The 18,130-nt window shown below is 36.1% G+C and overlaps 1 protein-coding gene across 9 annotated transcripts in view; it reads left to right on the top strand.

Annotated features, from left to right (window-relative positions):
• GOLGB1 (golgin B1) overlaps positions 1 to 18,130 on the top strand; it is an 85,267-nt gene that overhangs the window by 4,966 nt on the left and 62,171 nt on the right. For 8 of the 9 annotated variants that reach the window (XM_012438791.2, XM_012438790.2, XM_012438787.2 and 5 more), the window contains exons 2-6: positions 9,016 to 9,110; positions 9,965 to 10,117; positions 10,632 to 10,784; positions 12,816 to 12,944; positions 17,504 to 17,629. In XM_012438791.2, the coding sequence (XP_012294214.2) occupies positions 9,018 to 9,110; positions 9,965 to 10,117; positions 10,632 to 10,784; positions 12,816 to 12,944; positions 17,504 to 17,629 (654 nt within the window). In that variant the 5' untranslated portion in view covers positions 9,016 to 9,017. Of the gene's footprint in view, positions 1 to 9,015; positions 9,139 to 9,964; positions 10,118 to 10,631; positions 10,785 to 12,815; positions 12,945 to 17,503; positions 17,630 to 18,130 lie in introns of those variants that run through there. The other variant, XM_012438789.2, reaches the window with a different exon arrangement.

The raw sequence follows: 18,130 nt of genomic DNA, 5'->3' as shown, positions 1-18,130 counted from the left end.
CGCCAGGTGCCAGGCTGGAGTGCAGTGGTGCGATCTCGGCTCACTGCAACCTCTGCTTCCCAGGTTCAAGCAATTCTCCTGACTCAGCCTCCTGAGTAGCTGGGACTACAGGTGCACGCCACTACGCCCAGCTAATTTTTTTTGTATTTTAGTAGAGACGGGATTTCACCATGTTGGCCAGGAGCTGGGATTACAGGCGTGAGCCACCACGCCTAGCCCCCTTGATTAATTTTTACATATACATTTGCCCTTTTCTGTCCTCAGTGAGCCTAATAGAGGGGAGTACCCATCTTTCTTCATTTAGCTTAAGCATGGCTACTTACTGGCTTTCTTGCCTCTAGTTCCCAACCTTTGAGGTACCAAAAGCCTACAACTTTGCCTGAGATGCCCTTCCATTTACATTTCCAGATTATTCCTTTAATGTCAACAACTGTAGAATAGGGGGCATTAGAATGGTCCTCGTCAGTCTTCATTTTAAGATGAGGAAACTGACACTCTAAAATGACTTACCCGATACGATGCAGCTTGTTATTGAGCCAGGACTGAAAACTCAGTTCCTTGGCTCCCAGTTTGGTGCTCTTCCCCCTGCTTTCCTGTGGATCTCTGAGATTGTTGAATCAATCTATGAGAGACTCCTTTTATCTTGCCTGAAATGGTACATGTCTAGCACTCTCCCAGATTTTTATCTCATTTAAATATTAGTCTTTCCTCTCTTAAAATGTACATATTTTTAAATGATTATGTGAGAAAAGTAATTTAGTTTTCCTTTAAATAGCTTTTTATTTTATTCTATTAATCTTATTAATCTTTTTTTTTTTTTTTTTTTTTTTGAGACAAGGTCTTGTTCTATTACCCAGGCTGGAGTGCAGTGGTGTGATCATAGCCGACTGCAGGGCTCAAGTGATCCTCCTGCCTCAGCCTCCCAAGTAGCTGGGACTACAGGCGTGTGCCAATATGCCCAACTAATTAATTATTTTTTTTTTTTTTTTTTTTTTTTTTGGTAAAGACAGGGTTTCAGTATGTTGCTCAGGCTTGTCTTGAACTCTTGAGCTCAAGTCATCCTCTCACCTCAGGCTTCTAAAGTTCTGGGATTACAGGAATGAGCCACCCTGCCTGGCTGCTATTTTATTACATATTTAGCTGAGGAGGCTTGAAATGTCTGAATTTCTGCATGTCAGTTTTCCCTCTATAAAATGGGGATGATGAGGGCCGGGCACGGTGGCTCATGCCTGTAATCCCAGCACTTTGGGAGGCCAAGGCGGGTGGATCACGAGGTCAAGAGATCGAGACCATCCTGGTCAACATGGTGAAACCCCGTCTCTACTAAAAATACAAAAAATTAGCTGGGCATGGTGGTGTGTGCCTGTAATCCCAGCTACTCAGGAGGCTGAGGCAGGAGAATTGCCTGAACCCAGGAGGCGGAGGTTGTGGTGAGCCAAGATCGCGCCATTGCACTCCAACCTGGGTAACAGGAGAGAAACTCCGTCTCAAAAAAAAAAATATATATATATATATATATTTTTTTTTATTTTTTGCATATACTATTTGCATTCTCCCTGATTGTTTTTCATGGTTGTCCTGTATATTGTCAGAGCATGTCATCATTACATACTACGCTGTCTCTTCCCCAGTTTTTACTTAGTCTTAATTCTGTTAGTAACCGTATATTGAATTCTCACCACTAGTTCTTATAATGATGTTTCTTTAGTCTCAAGTTTTGCCTCTGATAAATTATTTAGGAAAGGCTTAAGGGGATATTCATATTTCATGAATTTTCTTGCTTGTTCATAACATTTTGTCTGTATTTCTATATCTGAAGGTTGTGTTTGCCAGAAGTAGAATCCTTGGCTCACTTTTTCTTTTCTTGAATATCTTAAATTTGTAGCTCATTTTTTTTTTTCTGGCAAAAACATTGCTGTTGAAAATTCTAATGTTTTATTTTCTTTATCTTACTAGTCATATGATCTTTTAGCCTAAATCCTAAAGGATTTATTTAGAAGTCCAGTAATTTTACTAGAGTCTGTTGTTGGTAATTCTGAGTTGACATTCTAAGGTACATTGTGGGCTCTTTCAAGATGTAGTTTCAAATCTTTTTATTAAAATTTGAAATAAATATTCTTTAATTATGTTTTTTTCATTTTTGTGCTGTTTCTTTGATTTTCTTCTTCAGGGAATCTTGTTCATATTACTTATCTTCAACATTTATCACTTTCTCACAAATCCTATCTAACTGATAATTTCTTAAAATTTTAAAAAATAAATTATTAGGAATTATTTCAGATCACTACAGAAACTTTACTACAGAAAATTTGCAAAGATAGTACAGAAGTCTGGTGTATCCTTTGCTTAGTATTCCCTAAGATTAACGTGTTGCATTAACAGTGTACAAAATTAAGAAACCAGCATTAGTACATTACTATTAACTGAGCTCCATACATTGTTCACATTTCATTAGTTTCTCTATTAATGTCCATTTTCTGCTCCAGGATCCAATCCAGGATATCATGCTGCATTTAGTTTCTTTCTTTTTCTTTTGCTTTTTAAATATGAAGACAATTGTAGAGTCACATGCAGTTATAAGAAATAATACGGAGATCTCTTACATACTTTGTTGTTTCCCCCAGTGGTAACATTTTGCAAAACTAATACATGGTATCACAATTAGGATATTGACATTGATATATTCCCCAGTTTTACTTGTATATTCATTTGTGTATGTATTATTAAGTTCTGTAGTATTATATCACCTGTGTAGCTTCCTGTATCCACTGCCACAGTCAAGATATTAAACAGTTCCAACACCACAAGGATCCCTTGTGTTGCCTTGTTATGACCACAGCCACTTCCCACCCCAACCCCTCTCTAAACACTGGCAACCACTAATCTTCCCTCCATTTCTAAAATTTTGTCATTTCAAACATGTTATAGAAGTATGGAATTGTATAGTATGTAACCTTTCGGGATTGGCTTTGTTTCATTCAATGTAGTTTTCTGGAGATTCAGCTAAGTTGTTGGGTCTGTCAGTAGTTTGAGAAGTATTCCATGGGATGTATATACCATTTTGTTTAACCATTTCCTTGTATACCAGTTTGTTTAGCCATCTATTAATACAAATAAAGCTGCTATGAATGTTTACGTACAGATTTTTGTGTGAACGTAAGTTGTCATTTCTCTAGGATAAATGCTGAGGAGTGGAATTGAGGGTCATAAGGTAGTTGCATATCTGGTTTTTAGTTAATTTCTTTTTGATTTTTAAAATTATCCTTCATTTCAATTTTGTTCTTTTTAACAGCATGGTTTGTTATATTTACTCATTTTCCTGTTTCTTCTAGTTTCATCTTCATTTCCAAAATGATATTTTAAATTTTCCAGTCACTTCTTGTTTCTACTTTATGTCTGGGTTTTTCTATTTCTGGTATTTATTTTTTCACATCTTATGTCATTTTTAATGCCTTTTAGTTCCTTTAGTACATGCAGACTGTTGTAGTTTTGAACTGTTTTTATGAGCATGGCTCTCTGAAATGCTTCCATTTTCTATCAGGATGTTATCATGATCATTTTCCTCTTTCTTCTAGTAATGCTGTATCTGAATTGTGATACTTTTCAGTTCCTTTTTTTTTTTTCTTTTAAGAGACAGGGTGACAGGATCTCACTCTGTCATCCAGGCTGGAGTTGTAGGGGTGTGATTATGGCTCACTGCAGCCTCCACCTCTTGGGCTCAATGAATCTTCCTGCCTCAGCCTCCTGAATAGCTGAGCCTACACGCATGTGCCACCGTGCCTGGCTAATTAAAAAAAAATTCATAGAGATGGGATCTTGCTCTATTGCTCAGGCTGGTTTTGAACTGCTAGGCTCAAGTGATCCTCCCACCTCATCCTCCCAAAGTGCTAGGATTATAGGATGAGCCAGCACACCCAGCCTCAGTCGTTTATTTTTAATGTGAATTTACTGTTGCTGAACTTTTAGAAAGAGATTTATTTTAGAAAGCTTTTCTAACTTGATAAGGTTTCCTCTTGTGCTGTTTTTAGAGATTGTTCAACTATATGGCAACTGGATTTCTCAGATTTCCTGGCTTTCTTTCCTTGCCACTTTCACCTGCTCTTTATCTGGACCTTCTCTTTCCTTAGTCACTAAATTTTAATTCTCCTCTCAATAGATTCTCCTTAGTGTGGGACCCTATCCTGCAAGAGAGCCCCAACTCTTCAGTTTTGAGAATTCATAGAGGTCCAGACTGCCTCAGCTCTTTCAGCCCTTGTAGGCCACTGGCAGGTACCTGTTATTGGAATGGGAAGACTCTTTGAGGTCCTCTTGGTGCTACGCTCCTCTGGCTTCCCCCAATTTCCTCCCACGTAAACACCAGTGACAGCTAGATCTTGTGACTGTTGGTGGTTTGTTTATATCCATGTTTATTTTGGGGCTTGTAGGAAACTTTGTTAAGTAGTTTTTTGGTAAAGGCTGTCATGGATCTTTTGTGATCAACTTGCTTTGTCTGTTTTTATGTGGGAAAAGGAAGATACAGAATAGATGGGGTCCCCCGGCTACTGCCATCTTCTCAGAATCCCATCAGTTGGTTATTTTGTTTTGTTTGTTCCCAAAGTGTTCTGAAAAATCTGAAGATAAGGTGATTCTGTTTGATAAGTTAGGTTCCATTATGATTTTCTTTGATTAGTAGAAATCCATGTGTCTAAGGAACTCTTTGGTGATGATACTTATTTCCTTCATTAAAAGTTATGGAAGAAAGTAACATCTCTAAAGTTGAAAAGAAAGTTTAGAATCTGCTAAACTTTCTGTTTAGCAGATTATACTGCTGAATTGTGATTTTTTTTTTTAACCTGACTATAGCTGTGGGTCTCATACCTTGAATAAATGGTTATATATGGTTCTGTGTACTTATGTATGACACTGTGTTGCCCTTCCAGTATTTAGATATGAAGTTATATATGATCCTGCGTTGCCTTCCTAGGGAATGGTCTCTTTTTCTTTTTCTGTCTCACATATCTTTTCCAAGTGATGTGCTGCTTAGATTATACAAGACAACCTATTTAAAAAACCAGAAATCTCTCATCACTTCTTTCTTAAGAACCATGGCTGCCCTAAACACTATTATTATCCCCAGTAGAAGAAAACTGTAGCAGAACCTAGTTTCATTTGTGTTTATTTGTACAACAGTTTTTATATTTCTTCCTGCTGAGGGTTTTAAAAGCCAAATTACATTTTATCACAAAAAGTAAAATTAGGCATAATCATGTAAACTAATGCTATGCACAGTCCAATTCTGTGTTGATTTTTCCTATTAAAGCATTAATGTGGTTCTCAACTTCCATGGACTTTCTGGACTAGCAGGTGACACTGATCTGAATATGTAGCTTACACAGTGGTTATAAAAGTGAATTGATTTTAGAACAACTTTAAATTTACACACAACTTGGGAGGATTATGTTTAACTTTTAAAGAAAAGTTTAACTTAAAAGTTAAAATGTACATTTAATTTTTAAAGAAACTGTCAAACAGTTTCACAAAGTAGCTGTACCATTTTGTATTCTAATCTGCATGCACTGAAAGTTCCTTTTGCTCTATATCCTTGCCAGCATTGAAAAGTACATATTTTAGCAACTCTAATAGGTAGATAGTGGTGTTTCATTTTGCTTTTAATGAATATTTTCCTAATGCCAAATTAACTTAATCTTTTCATATATTTATTTACCATCCGTATATCTTCTTTGGTGAAGTATCTATTCACAGCTTTTGCACATTTCTTTATCAGGTGTTTTACTTTATTGATGTTGAGTTTTAAGATTTTTTACTGTTTTATATTCTGGATACAAGTTATTTACTGGATGTGCTATTTGCAAATATTTTCTTCTAATCTATAATTTGTATTTTTTTTTTTTTTTTTGAGACAGAGTCTTGCTCTGTTGCCCAGGCTGGAGTGCAGTAACATGATCTCTGCTCACTGCAATCTCTGCCTCCCAGGTTCAAGAGATTCTTGTGCCTCAGCCTCCTGAGTAGCTGGGTCTATAGGTATGTGCCACCACCCCTAGCTAATTTTTGTATTTTTAGTAGAGGTGGGGTTTTGCCATGTTGCCCAGGCTGGTCTTGAACTCCTGCCCTCAACTGATCTGCTCGCCTCAGCCTCCCAAAGTGCTGGGATTACAGATGTGAGCCACCACGCCTGGTTTCAATGACTCGTCTTTTCATTTTCTTAACATTGTCTTCACAGAGCAAAAGTTTTATGTTGTGATAAATTTTTAATCAATATTTTTTATAATGTATTGTGCTTTTTTGGTGTCTAAAAGCTCATTGCCAAATTCAGCGTCACAAAAATTTTCTCCTGTGTTTATTTGTAAATGCTTTACAATTTAAGTTTAGATCTCTGATCCATTTTGAGATGTGCTTTGTATGAGGTACAAGTTGTATGTCAAGGTTCACGCTTTTGCAGATGTCCAGTTGTTCCATAAACATTTGTTGAAAACATTGTCCTTTCTCAACTTAATTGCATTTGTACCTTTGTCAAAAATCAGTTGACTCAATTTGTGTGTCATTTCTAGGCTCTCCATTTTGTTCCACTGATGTGTGTGTCTATACTTTCACCAGTGCTGCACTGTCTTGTAATTGTAGTTAGTAAATTCCACATTCCTTGCCTTTTCATATATTTTAGAGTCAGCTTGTTGATGTTTACTGAAAGCTTGCTGGGATTAAGATTGAAATTGCACTAATTTTATAGATCAAAATAGGGAGAATTGATACTTTAACATTATAGAGTTCAAATGCATGTACATGGTTTATTTCTACATTTATTTAGATTTTTGCTTTCTTCCTCAGTTTTTCAGTGGTTTTCAGCATTCAGCAAATTCTGCACATATTTTGTTAGCTGTCTACCCAAGTCCTGCTCTTTTTTTTCAGTGCTGTTTTGTAAATGGTATACTTACTAGTTTACTAGTTTTAAATTCCTCTTGTTCATTGTAATGGGAATGCAGTTGACTTTTATATACTGACTTTGTATCCTGCAACCTTGCTAAATTCACTTACTCTAGGAGTTGTTTTTTAAGGAAAGTCTGCATGGACAATCATTTTGCTGGTTGAGACAGTTTTATTTCTTCCTTTCCAGTTCGTATGTCTTTCATTTTTCTTGCTTGTTGCACTGGCTGGACTTCCAGTATAGTGTTAGATAGAAGTAGTAAGAGACAACATCTTTGCTTTGTTAATGGTATGGTGAGAACATTCAGTTTCTCACCATTAATTATGATATTGGCTATAAGTTTTTTAAAGATGCCATTTATTAGGTTAAGGGAATTTACTTCTAAGTTTGCTGAGAATGAATTATTCTCATTGTGAATTCATAATCATGAATAGATATTGAAATGTGTTAAATGCTTTTTCGGAATCTATTGACATTATATAGTTTTCCTTATTCAGCCTATTAATATGGTGAATTACATTGATTTTCATATTTTGAATTAGCTGTACATTTCTGGAACCCCACTTGGTTGTGATGTATTATCTTTTTATATATTACTGGATTTAATTAGCTAATATTTTGTGGAGCATTTTGAATATTTTGTTGACTGTGACCATGAGGAACATTGGTCCATAGTTTTCTTGTAATATCTTTGTCTGCTTTTAGTATTAGGGGAATGCTAGTCTGATAAAATAAGTTAGAAGGTGTTCCCTCCTTTTTTATCTTCTGGCATAGATTTTATAAAATTTGTGTTATTCCTTAAATGTTTGTTGGTACTTGCCAATGAAGCCACCTTGATCTGGAGTTTTCTTTCTTAGAAGGTTTTAAATGTATGAATTCAATTTCATACTTATATGTGTATCTATGTATGTGTATGTACACATACATGTATCCACACACATCTACTCATATATATTCAGGTTCTCTTTTCTTCTTGAATTTTGGTAGCTTGTATCTTTTAGTGAACTGACCCATTTTATCTACATTGATGAACTTAGAAATATAGGGCTATTTATAGTGTTTATCTTTTAATGTATGTTAGATCACTAATGATGTTTCCTCTTTTATTTATGATGCCAGTAATTTGTGTCTTCTATACTTATTTATTTATTTTTTGGTCAGCTTGACTAGAGCTTTATCAATTTTATTGATCTTTTCAGATAATCAGCTTTTGGTTTTATTGCTATTCTCTATTTTTTAATTTTTATTAATTTCTACTCTGATTTTTATTTTTCTTTTCCTGCTTATACTGGTTTTAATTTGTTCTTCTTTTTCTAATTTTCTACAGAAGAAGCATAGGTTACTAATTTCTATCCTTCTTTTTTAATACATGCATTTAATGCTGTACATTTTGAACAATGTTTATATTTAAATTTTAGCAAAACCATGTGGTTTATCAAGAAATGTTTCTGAAAGAATGGAGTTTATGGGGCACATTAAAAGAAAAATGTTGCAGAATCATGGAGTTTATTTGAACAAGTGGGAGAGAATAACAGTCTGGCAGAGGAAGAAAAAATAAGAAATTCATGTTTGGGCATGTGCCTATAGTCTCAGCTACTCAGAAGGCTGAGGTGGGAGGATCACTTGAGCCTAGGAAGCAGAGATTGCAGTGAGCTGAGATTGTGCCCCTGTACTCCAGCCTGCAAAAAAATAAAAAGGAAAGAAAAAGAAAAAAGAAATTCATGTTTGTAAGTGAAACTACTATGAAAGAAGGGCATTAAAGATAAAAATCACCTTTAAGGTGTATTTAACAATTACATATTTGTATTTAACACTGTATTAATGTTTAGCAATTAGGTACCTGTATTTTATTTTAGAAATGATGTTAGTGATGGTGATAACCTCTGTATAATTGCCACTGAAAAGAACAGTGTGTGAGTACACTATAAATACTCAAATGCCTTTTTGAAGGCATCCTTGTGCTGTAGACTGTGTCAAATACAAATCACCTGTACGGTTTTCTTTTTTCATTCATGGATGATATGGTTACCAACATAGGAGAAGCCTATGTTCATTTTGCTGATTCTTTGGTTTTTTTCCCCCTTCTTTTCCTACAGAAATGCTGAGCCGATTATCAGGATTAGCAAATGTTGTTTTGCATGAATTATCAGGAGATGACACTGATCAGAATATGAGGGCTCCCTTAGACCCTGTGAGTAGCTCTGTTCTGATTTAAACTGGTAAGGCATATGTTCTGTGTTCTTCTAAGGAAAATAATTTAAGATAGAAGGGTGTGAGAAGGCTTCTTGGTGCTAGGTGAAGCGAGGATTAATAAAAATATTGAAATTTTATAAATAATCCTTCTCTTGTAAGTTTTTAGCTTAAAAGCCACAGTGGTGTGAAACAAGTCCTGGATACAATTTGAAAGGGTTTCTCATTTGTCTCCCTGGGCCCTGTTTAGTGCCAAATTTTTACAGTCCTTTCCTCTCATCCTTGGCTATTCCTGTTCCACAGGAAAGGTCTAAGTGACAAATGGGGGAACCTAGAACAACTTTTGGGTTTCAAAATATCTGTTTGCTTTTATAATTTCATTTACCACTTCTCTTATAGTTTGTATTGTATTTTCTTTTTAAGATGACACAGATTGGCAGTATGTATTATATTTTCTGAAGGCCACATAAGGAATTTTAAAAAGTCCTTAGTTTTCTGAAAAGACAAGAAATAATGCTTAGTGGTTAAGAGAGTTTTATTTAACTACTCTCTTCATTTAAAATTTTGGCCTTTACCCTTACTGGTTTATGATCTTTGCTTCCCTTTATTTTTCTCTTTGGTAAAATTAGGATAATAATACCTTAAATGAAATAATGTTTGTAAAATGCTTACCATTTATAAAACATTTAATACATTGTAATGGCTATGATAATGATTATTATTGGATCAGAGTTAGATTCTTAAATTAACAAGAATATGAATTGGGTAAAACATAAGAAGTTGGAATGAAGAAACTCCTGTTGGGAAGCTAATAACTTTTTCCTGTGCACTGGCAACTTCTTGTCTAAATATTAGGAATTACACCAAGAATCTGACATGGAATTTAATAATACTACACAAGAAGATGTTCAGGAGCGCCTGGCTTATGCAGAGCAATTGGTGGTGGAGCTAAAAGATATTATTAGACAGAAAGATGTTCAACTGCAGCAGAAAGATGAAGCTCTACAGGTACTATTGTTTTTATCCTTTCTTGTTGAGCGTTTGATAAAGGATAGATGATACACTACTCACTTTGTTTTTGTCTTCGCTCAGATTATTAGAGAATCTGATTATTTCCCTACTACTGTATCCTTATGCCTAGAAAATAACTTTTGGGCTGGGCATGGTAGTGCACACCTGTAATCTCAGCATTTAAGGAAGCTGAGATGGGAGGATTGCTTGAGGCCAGGAGTTTGAGATCAGCCCAGGCAACATAGTGAGACCCTGTCTCCACAAAAAAATAATTTTAAAAAATTAGCTGGGCATGGTGGTGGGCACCTGTAGTCCCAGTTATTCTGGAGGCTGAGATAGGAGGATCACTTGAGCCTAGGAGTTTGAGGCTGAAGTGAGTTGTGACTGTGTCCAGCCCTGGTGACAGAGAGACCCTGTCTCTAAAAGTAATAATAACAAAAATAAATTTTGATATGTGGTAGATAAGAGGTGAATAAACATTTATGTATTTACCATCATTGTTCTTGGGCAGGAAGAAAGAAAAGCTGCTGACAACAAAATTAAAAAGCTAAAGCTTCATGCCAAAGCCAAATTAACTTCTTTGAATAAACACATAGAAGAAATGAAGGCACAAGGAGGGACTGTTCTGCCTACAGAACCTCAGTCAGAGGAGCAACTTTCCAAGGTATGGTAACTGGCTATAGTATATATTTCCTAAGTTGAAAAAACCTACCAAAAGAGCAGATTTTCACCAACCACAAACATTTAGGATGCTAAAATGATACAACACTAAATCATGTTTTTTTATTTTGTTTTGTTTTTTCTTATTAAGCTTATAGTTCAGCTGGATTGTAGGCCATACACAGGGAGAATGAAAGGCCTACAGAAAACATGGACATGAAATGCCAGTTGTGACTAGACTTTCAGGGAATCAAAAAAGGCTAACAGGAAGAAATAAGTACTGAAGTGAGGCATTTAAAGAGGAGAGAAACATATCTTTTGGAGGAGTTTCATCATTGATTAGAAGATTAAATTAGATTATCTCTGAGGTTTCTTCCAGCTCTGAAATTTTTTAATTCAATGACTTAACACAGAATATTCTACATCCTCATATAGTTACATAGTGGTGGATTAATGCTTCACGCATGTGGGCTGAATTACCTTGGAGTCTCTAAAAGGAAGACTCTCTAGGTTTATTACAGCAACCAACAAAACAGTTTAAGGTTGGAGATAAAGAGGAGGAGTATGGAAAGTACTGTCCTGTGAGGAATATTGTCCCAATGCTCATATTTTCATTATCTTTCCTCTTTGGTTAAACTCCACATACTCACATTCAGTCAGCTATTTAGAGAATAAGAAACTTCAGTTTTGTGGATAATTTGGTACAGATTATATGGAGCCAGGCATATCACATGCATACTGTAGTTACAGAGTGAACCTAGACTTCACCCTGTGTAAGAATTATCCTTAGTTTTTGGGAAATGAGATTTTAATCAGTTTTCTAGGCACAAGCCTTGGGGTCGCTAGTTAGTAACCCAGTTCCTGTTTCATCTTTCCTCTCAGGGGCTAATGCTCAGAGGACATTACTTTTTTTGAATTAATAACCTTATTTAACTTCTCAAAGCTTATTTTAAAAGCTTCTTTCAATCTTCTCAAATTATTTCATGTTGATCCTTCTTTTCCTTTCAGTTTTTCCTCTATCAGTTCTGCTCCCCTGACTGTGGTAGCACCAACCTCTCTCCTCATATTGCTTTGTTCCCTCCAGCTTCTCCTCAGCTATGATGTCAGATTTTTAAATAATCCATTTTGTACTCTGAGATCTTAAACAAATCAGTGTCTTAGAGCTCATTTTTTTTCTCTGTTAAAGAAATGATTTCTAAGTTTCAGCAATCAGTTATAGCAACCCATTAACTATTATATACTTAATACAGAGATAGGTATTCTGTAGAAAGTAGTTGCAGAAAGGACAGCAGTCTTCAGGTGCTTGACTGACTATTATGTGAAAATAAAAAAGTATTCTTTGTAGTTCCAGTAAGCAGAAATAGCTTTGTTTTGGGGGTTGGGGGGAGTAAATTTAATAGAGAGGCAGAATCTCAGTCTAAGAGAGAGTTTCTGGAAAAAAAAAGTTTATTGAAAAATTTGGATTTCCCCTCACTGGCTCTTTTCTGATGTTTTGCTTCTCACTTAACAACAGCTATAGTTTCCTGAACTCTCTCCTTGATTCTTCCAGGCAACAAGACTGTGAGTTTTCTGTTAAGGTTTAGTCCTGCATGGCACCAACTGGTTTTGCCCTCAGCATAGAAGCTGTCAAAATGGGAAACTCGGTGCCATTTCTTCCAATTATCACATCCCCTCCAGTATCTTCTTGCTTTTTGTTGTTCTCCAGTATTTTCAGATAGCTGTTATCTATATTGTCCACAGTTTGGGGTTCACATGCTTGGTGTGAGGAAAAAAATATATATATATAAAATATATAATATATTCCACAGTTTATAGCTATCATGTGAGGGAGGGTAAGTCTAACAGGAACTACTCGGCCATACGAAAACTGGAAAACCCTAAGATTTCATGTCTGTTAGATCAGCTGATTTTTCTTGCTCCCATCAGTTTAATAAAATTATAACTAAATGGTTGTAAATGAAAAATTAGAAGAAAATATTAAATATATATTAATTGTAATTCTTTTAAATAATGACTTTATCTCCTGCATTTTCAGCATGACAAGAGTTCTACAGAGGAAGAGATGGAAGTAGAAAAGATAAAACATAAACTCAAGGAGAAGGAAGAACTAATTAGCACTTTGCAAGCCCAGCTTAATCAGGCACAGGCAGAACTAGCTGCACAGGTAGGGATGGAAGTTACTTCATAATCATTAGGTTAACGAATCACTAAAACCAATTTATTATTATATGACAAGTACATTTTTCTAGATGCCCAATGGGCAGTTATCTATGTATCTATCAGTCTCCTTCTTTTCTTCTTCTTCTTGTCTGGTAATTTAATTAGCATATGCATTGGTGTTTGTCATTTTTAGTTGTTATTTGTAGATACCCAATATGCTCTTTCAATATATTGTTTCATGTATTTTAACTTTTTTTGTTTGTTGTTTTATTTCACTTTATGGATTCTATTTTTTTGTTTACTTTTGTGTTTTTTCTGGTTTAATCTTCTATTCTGCAATGATTTTTTCTTTTTTATTGAATTTTTTGTGAGTTCTGTCACTCTGTCACCTCATTTCTGATTTTTCTAAATCTGTGTTTTTCTCTCATGTCTATATTTTTTTCCTTTCTTTTCTTTTCTTTTCTTTTTCTTTCTTTCTTTTTTTTTTTTTTTTTGAGATAAGGTCTTACTCTGTTGCCCAGACTGGAGTGCAGCAGCACAATCTCAGCTCACTGCAGCCTCCGCCTTACGGGTTCAAGCAGTTCTCCTGCCTCAGCCTCTTGAGTAGCTGGGATTACAGGCATGCACCACCATGCCTGGCTAGTTTTTTGTATTTTTAGTAGAGATGGGATTTTACCATATTGGCCAAGCTGGCCTGGAACTCCTGATCGCGAGTGATCTGCCTGCCTCGGCCTTCCAAAGTGCTGGGATTATAGGTGTGAGCCACAATGCCTGGCCTGTATAATTTTCTTAATTTTTAAAAACTTTTTGAAATAGATTGCAATTTTGATTTTTTTTTTTTTTAGTATGCCTCTGGTGTGCTTTTATCGTATATAAGCATTATCATTCTGTTCCTTAGTTTTTTTTGTTTTTAATTTATAATAAAATAAATTTAAATAAAATAATTTATTTCTTATATTTATGGAGGTTGAGAAGTCTAAAGTTGAGGGCCTGCATCTGGTGAGGGTCTTCTTGCTAATAGGGCTCTCAGTGGTGTCCCAAGGCAGCACAAAGCATCACATAGTGAAGGGTGTGCTGATTTGCCAGCTTAGGTCTCTTAGCCTCTTCTTATAAAGCTACAAGTTCCCCTTCCATGACAACCCATTAATCCATTAAAACATGAATGTGTTAATTCATTCCTGAGTCCAAAGACCTCCTGAACCAGTCCTTTCTTAAAGGCCTTTTGTCACATTGGGGATTCAGTTTTAACATGAGTTTTGGAGAGGACATTCAAACCGTAGCTTTCCACCCTTGGCCCTCCAAAACTCATGTTCTTCTCACATACAAATACATTAGTTCCATCCCCACAGCCCCAAAGTTTTAGCTCATTCCTGCACCAACTCATCTGTGAATCTGTGAAATAAAAATACATTATCTACCTCCAAGATACAATGGTAGGATAAGCATAGGGTTCACATTCTCATTCTAAAAGAGAGATATAGGCAAGAAGAAAGAGATTAAGAGACCCCAGGAGAGCAGACATTGGGCCTTAAAATTCCAGAATAATCTTCTTTTACTCTATTTTCAGTATCCTCTGCACAGGTATGGGGGTTGGGTCCTCAAGGCCTCAGGCAATTCTGCCCGTATGGCTCTGTGGGGCTTAGTCCAGCCAGCTCTCCCAGGCTGGCTTTGCATTGCACACTGGTAGCTCTACAGTTCTGGTATGTCAGTGGTAGTCCCACACCATGGTTTCACTAGGCATTACTCTAGTGGGGACTCTGTGGGGCAATTCCAACCCCACATTTCTGCTTGGCATTGCTCTAGTGGGGAGGTCTCAGTGGTGGTTCTGCCCCTGAGACAAGTCTCTGCCTGAGCCCTCTGGCTATTGATAACATCCTTTGACATCTGAGTGGAGGCTACCAAGCCTCCACAGCTCTTGCTTTCTGCAAGCCTGCAGAATTAGCACCATGTGGATGTTACCAAGTTTTACAACTTGTACCTTTTGAGCTGTGGCATTAGCCATACCTGGGGCTGCTTGAGCCATCATTGCACCGACCAGAACAGCTGGAATGCAAGGAGCAGTGTCCTGAAATGGCACAGAGCAATGGTGTCTCAGGCCTATTATTTGCGGAAACCATTCTGTCCTCTTAGGCCTTTGGACCTGTGATGGGGGTTAGAGGGGGCAGCCTTAAAGATTTCTAAAATGCCTTCTGAAATGCCTTCAGGGCCTTTTCCTATTGTCTTGGCTATTAGTAACTGGTTCCCTTTTAGCCATGTTAATCTCTTTAGTAAGTGGTGGCTGTACATTCTTGGATTCCCATCTTGAAATGCTTTTCCATTCTTTACCACATGACCAGGTTGCAAATTTTCCTTTTTTTTTTTTTCCTTTTTTTTCTTTTTCTCTGTTCACTGTAGCAGATAGAAGTAACCACATAGCAGCTTGAGCACTTTGCTGCTTAAAATTTTCTCCTGCCACATACCCTAGTTCATCACTCTCAAGCTTAGCCTTCTACAAAGTCCGTGGGTATGGACACAGTTCAGCCAAGTTCATTATTAATTTATAACTAGGATGGGCTTTACTCTAGTTTCTGGTACTTTGTTCCTCAGTTCTATCTGAAACCTCATCAGAGTGACCTTTACTGTCCATATTTCTATCAGCATTGTGGTCACAACCACTTAACCAATCTCTAAGGAGTGCCAAACTTCCCATAGTTGTCTTCTAAGCCCTCATCAGAATCTAGACATTTTTTAGCCAGTTCCTCAGAATTCTTCCAGCCTCTGCCCATTACCCATTTCTAAAAATGCTTCCACATTGTCAAATAATCATTATCAGCAGTGACCCCACTTGTCAATAGCAATTTTCTTTTTTCTAAAAATGAAAATGTTTTCTCTTACTTGTAGCAGTACACTTGAAATGGGGTAATTTTCTCTTACTTGTAGCAGTACAAGTAAGTTTTCTCTTAAGCAGTATACTTGAAATGGGGTAATTTATAAGAAGTTATGGAGGCTGAGAAGACCAAGGCTGAAGGGCTGCATCTGGTGAGGGCTTTCTTGCTAGTGAGGGGTTGCTTTTTTAAAGAGTAACTTTATATGGGATATGACCTTGATCCTTTTCTGTTCCTTATTTTTGTGTCAAATTCATTTTCCTAAACCTCTATTTGGAAGAAGACTTGATTCAGGAAAGCTTTTCTTACCAGACTTCCTTTTTTGTTATTTTTATGTTGTGTTCAAAGATACAGGAGCTGGATTTCTGAGATTTCCTGGCTTTCTTCCTTCTGCCCTTCACTTTAGTTAATGCCAACATTGTCTAATAGTAATAGGTTTATTTGTGATAATTAAAGATTGGAAACAACTCACATGCCCATCAATATATCCACACACTGGAATACTACTTAGAAGTAAAAAGGAACCAACTATAGAACAGTAGCAGGCCTTTTAAAAATTTTAAAATGTGTCTATATTTATTTTTGAACTTAGAAAATAATTCAACTATAATGTTTATATTGCAATTTAATTATGATTAAATTAGTGTCAGCTGTTACGCATGCTATCTGCATTAAGTATACAAATAAACATATTACAATGTTACATAAGGGTCTAGAAAAAAAATTAAACTGAATCAACCCATTGACACCAACTACATATACAATTGTTACTTGCGCAACACCTCAATAGTAACTTACATGATGCAACAGATAAGATGAAATACAGTCATGCCAAAACAGAGTTGTACTTAATGGAAAAATAATTTATACCTCAGTTTTCAAATTCAAATTAAATAATGTTAAAAATTAAAAATATTTCTTTTATATTAGACATGTTTCAAGCCCTCTATAGCCACATGTGTCTAGTTGATACTGCATTATACAGTATGTTTGTAGACCTCTTTCTTCTGTCTCTTTAATTCCTTTTCTGCTTAATTTTTATTTCACTCCTGGCAGTTTCTTCTTAGTACAGGTTCGTGACTCAGAATGGAGCCATGACGAGTCAGTTTTGAGAGTTCAGAGGGCCTACTAGATTGCTCTAGTCCTTTTAGTCCTTCTTACTGTGCACCCTTGCATTTGCCTAGTATTAAGGAATGGCAGAGCCCTGGTGCTGTTCTAAAACTGGCCAACTGTGCATTCCAGCAAATGAATACATTGGCGGTTTAGGGTTGTCCCTTTCTCAGAGCCATCAGATTTCACTTTGTTGCTACCTTCTTTTCCTTACACAATGTAAGACTCTAATGCAATGTAGTCCTTGTGGGTTTTTGTGGTTTCTCCTTACTAGCTTATATTTTAGGGTTCTTAGGACTGTTTGCCTAATTTTACTGTAAATTTTATCTATGGTTTTTGGTTTTACTATTTTATGCTGTCTCTATGTGAGGATTCAGAGAAATTGAAAAATTGCCACTACTGCTTCTGTTTTCTTCTGACAAATGAAATTTTGATAATTACTTTTTAAAAACCATAATGCATGCATTTCCTTTTTTGCTCAATGTAAATTAGAAGGGAATATGGTAGGCATTTAGCCCAAGCAAGAAAGGGATGTTAAATAATTGAGAATGCTAATTCTTTTGCTTTTTTTTTCCTTCTATGTCTTCAGTTTGGTAAGAGTTCTGCAGAGATGGAAGAATTTGTAATGATGAAGCAACAGCTCCAGGAGAAGGAAGAACTCATTAGCACTTTACAAGCCGAGCTCAGCCAGACACAGGCAGAGCAAGCTGCACAGGTAGGGGGAAGGACCTCACAAAATTAGGATAAAAAACCGTGAAGTCCAGTGGGTTATTACTCGCAACTCAATTCAGTTAGTCACTGTAAAAAATCTTAGTAGCTAAAAGTATAGTAGAATGGATGTTGCACTAGAAATTAGAAGTATATGTAGTAATAGAGATTAGAAGATGTGTGGTAGGTAAGCGTGTCATTAGGGAACACCAGAAAGCCTCACAGTGTGTTATTTACCTTGATGAATTTGCTGTAGCCTAATTTAGTTCTTAGTTCTGTAGGTTCAGAAACTTAATTTTAATAGCAGACAGAGATTCAGTCTTTTAGGAGTGGGCTCATGCTGAATTCAAGAAACCAATTAGTAAACCAAAAGAAATAAAAATAATTAGGTTCATTCTTTCTCTAAAATAGTATCTATCTTAATAGGAAAATAAATTATAGTTAGATTACTTAGTGAGCCTGTAATGAGAAAGTGGTGTAGGTCATGTGATTTTATGTTAAGTGGCAC

The sequence above is a fragment of the Aotus nancymaae genome, unplaced genomic scaffold, assembly GCF_030222135.1.
Source record: "Aotus nancymaae isolate 86718 unplaced genomic scaffold, 86718_ANA_hifiasm-v0.15.2.pri h1tg000011l, whole genome shotgun sequence".
Lineage (NCBI taxonomy): Eukaryota > Metazoa > Chordata > Mammalia > Primates > Aotidae > Aotus > Aotus nancymaae.
This window is presented reverse-complemented; position numbering and strand designations above follow the sequence as displayed.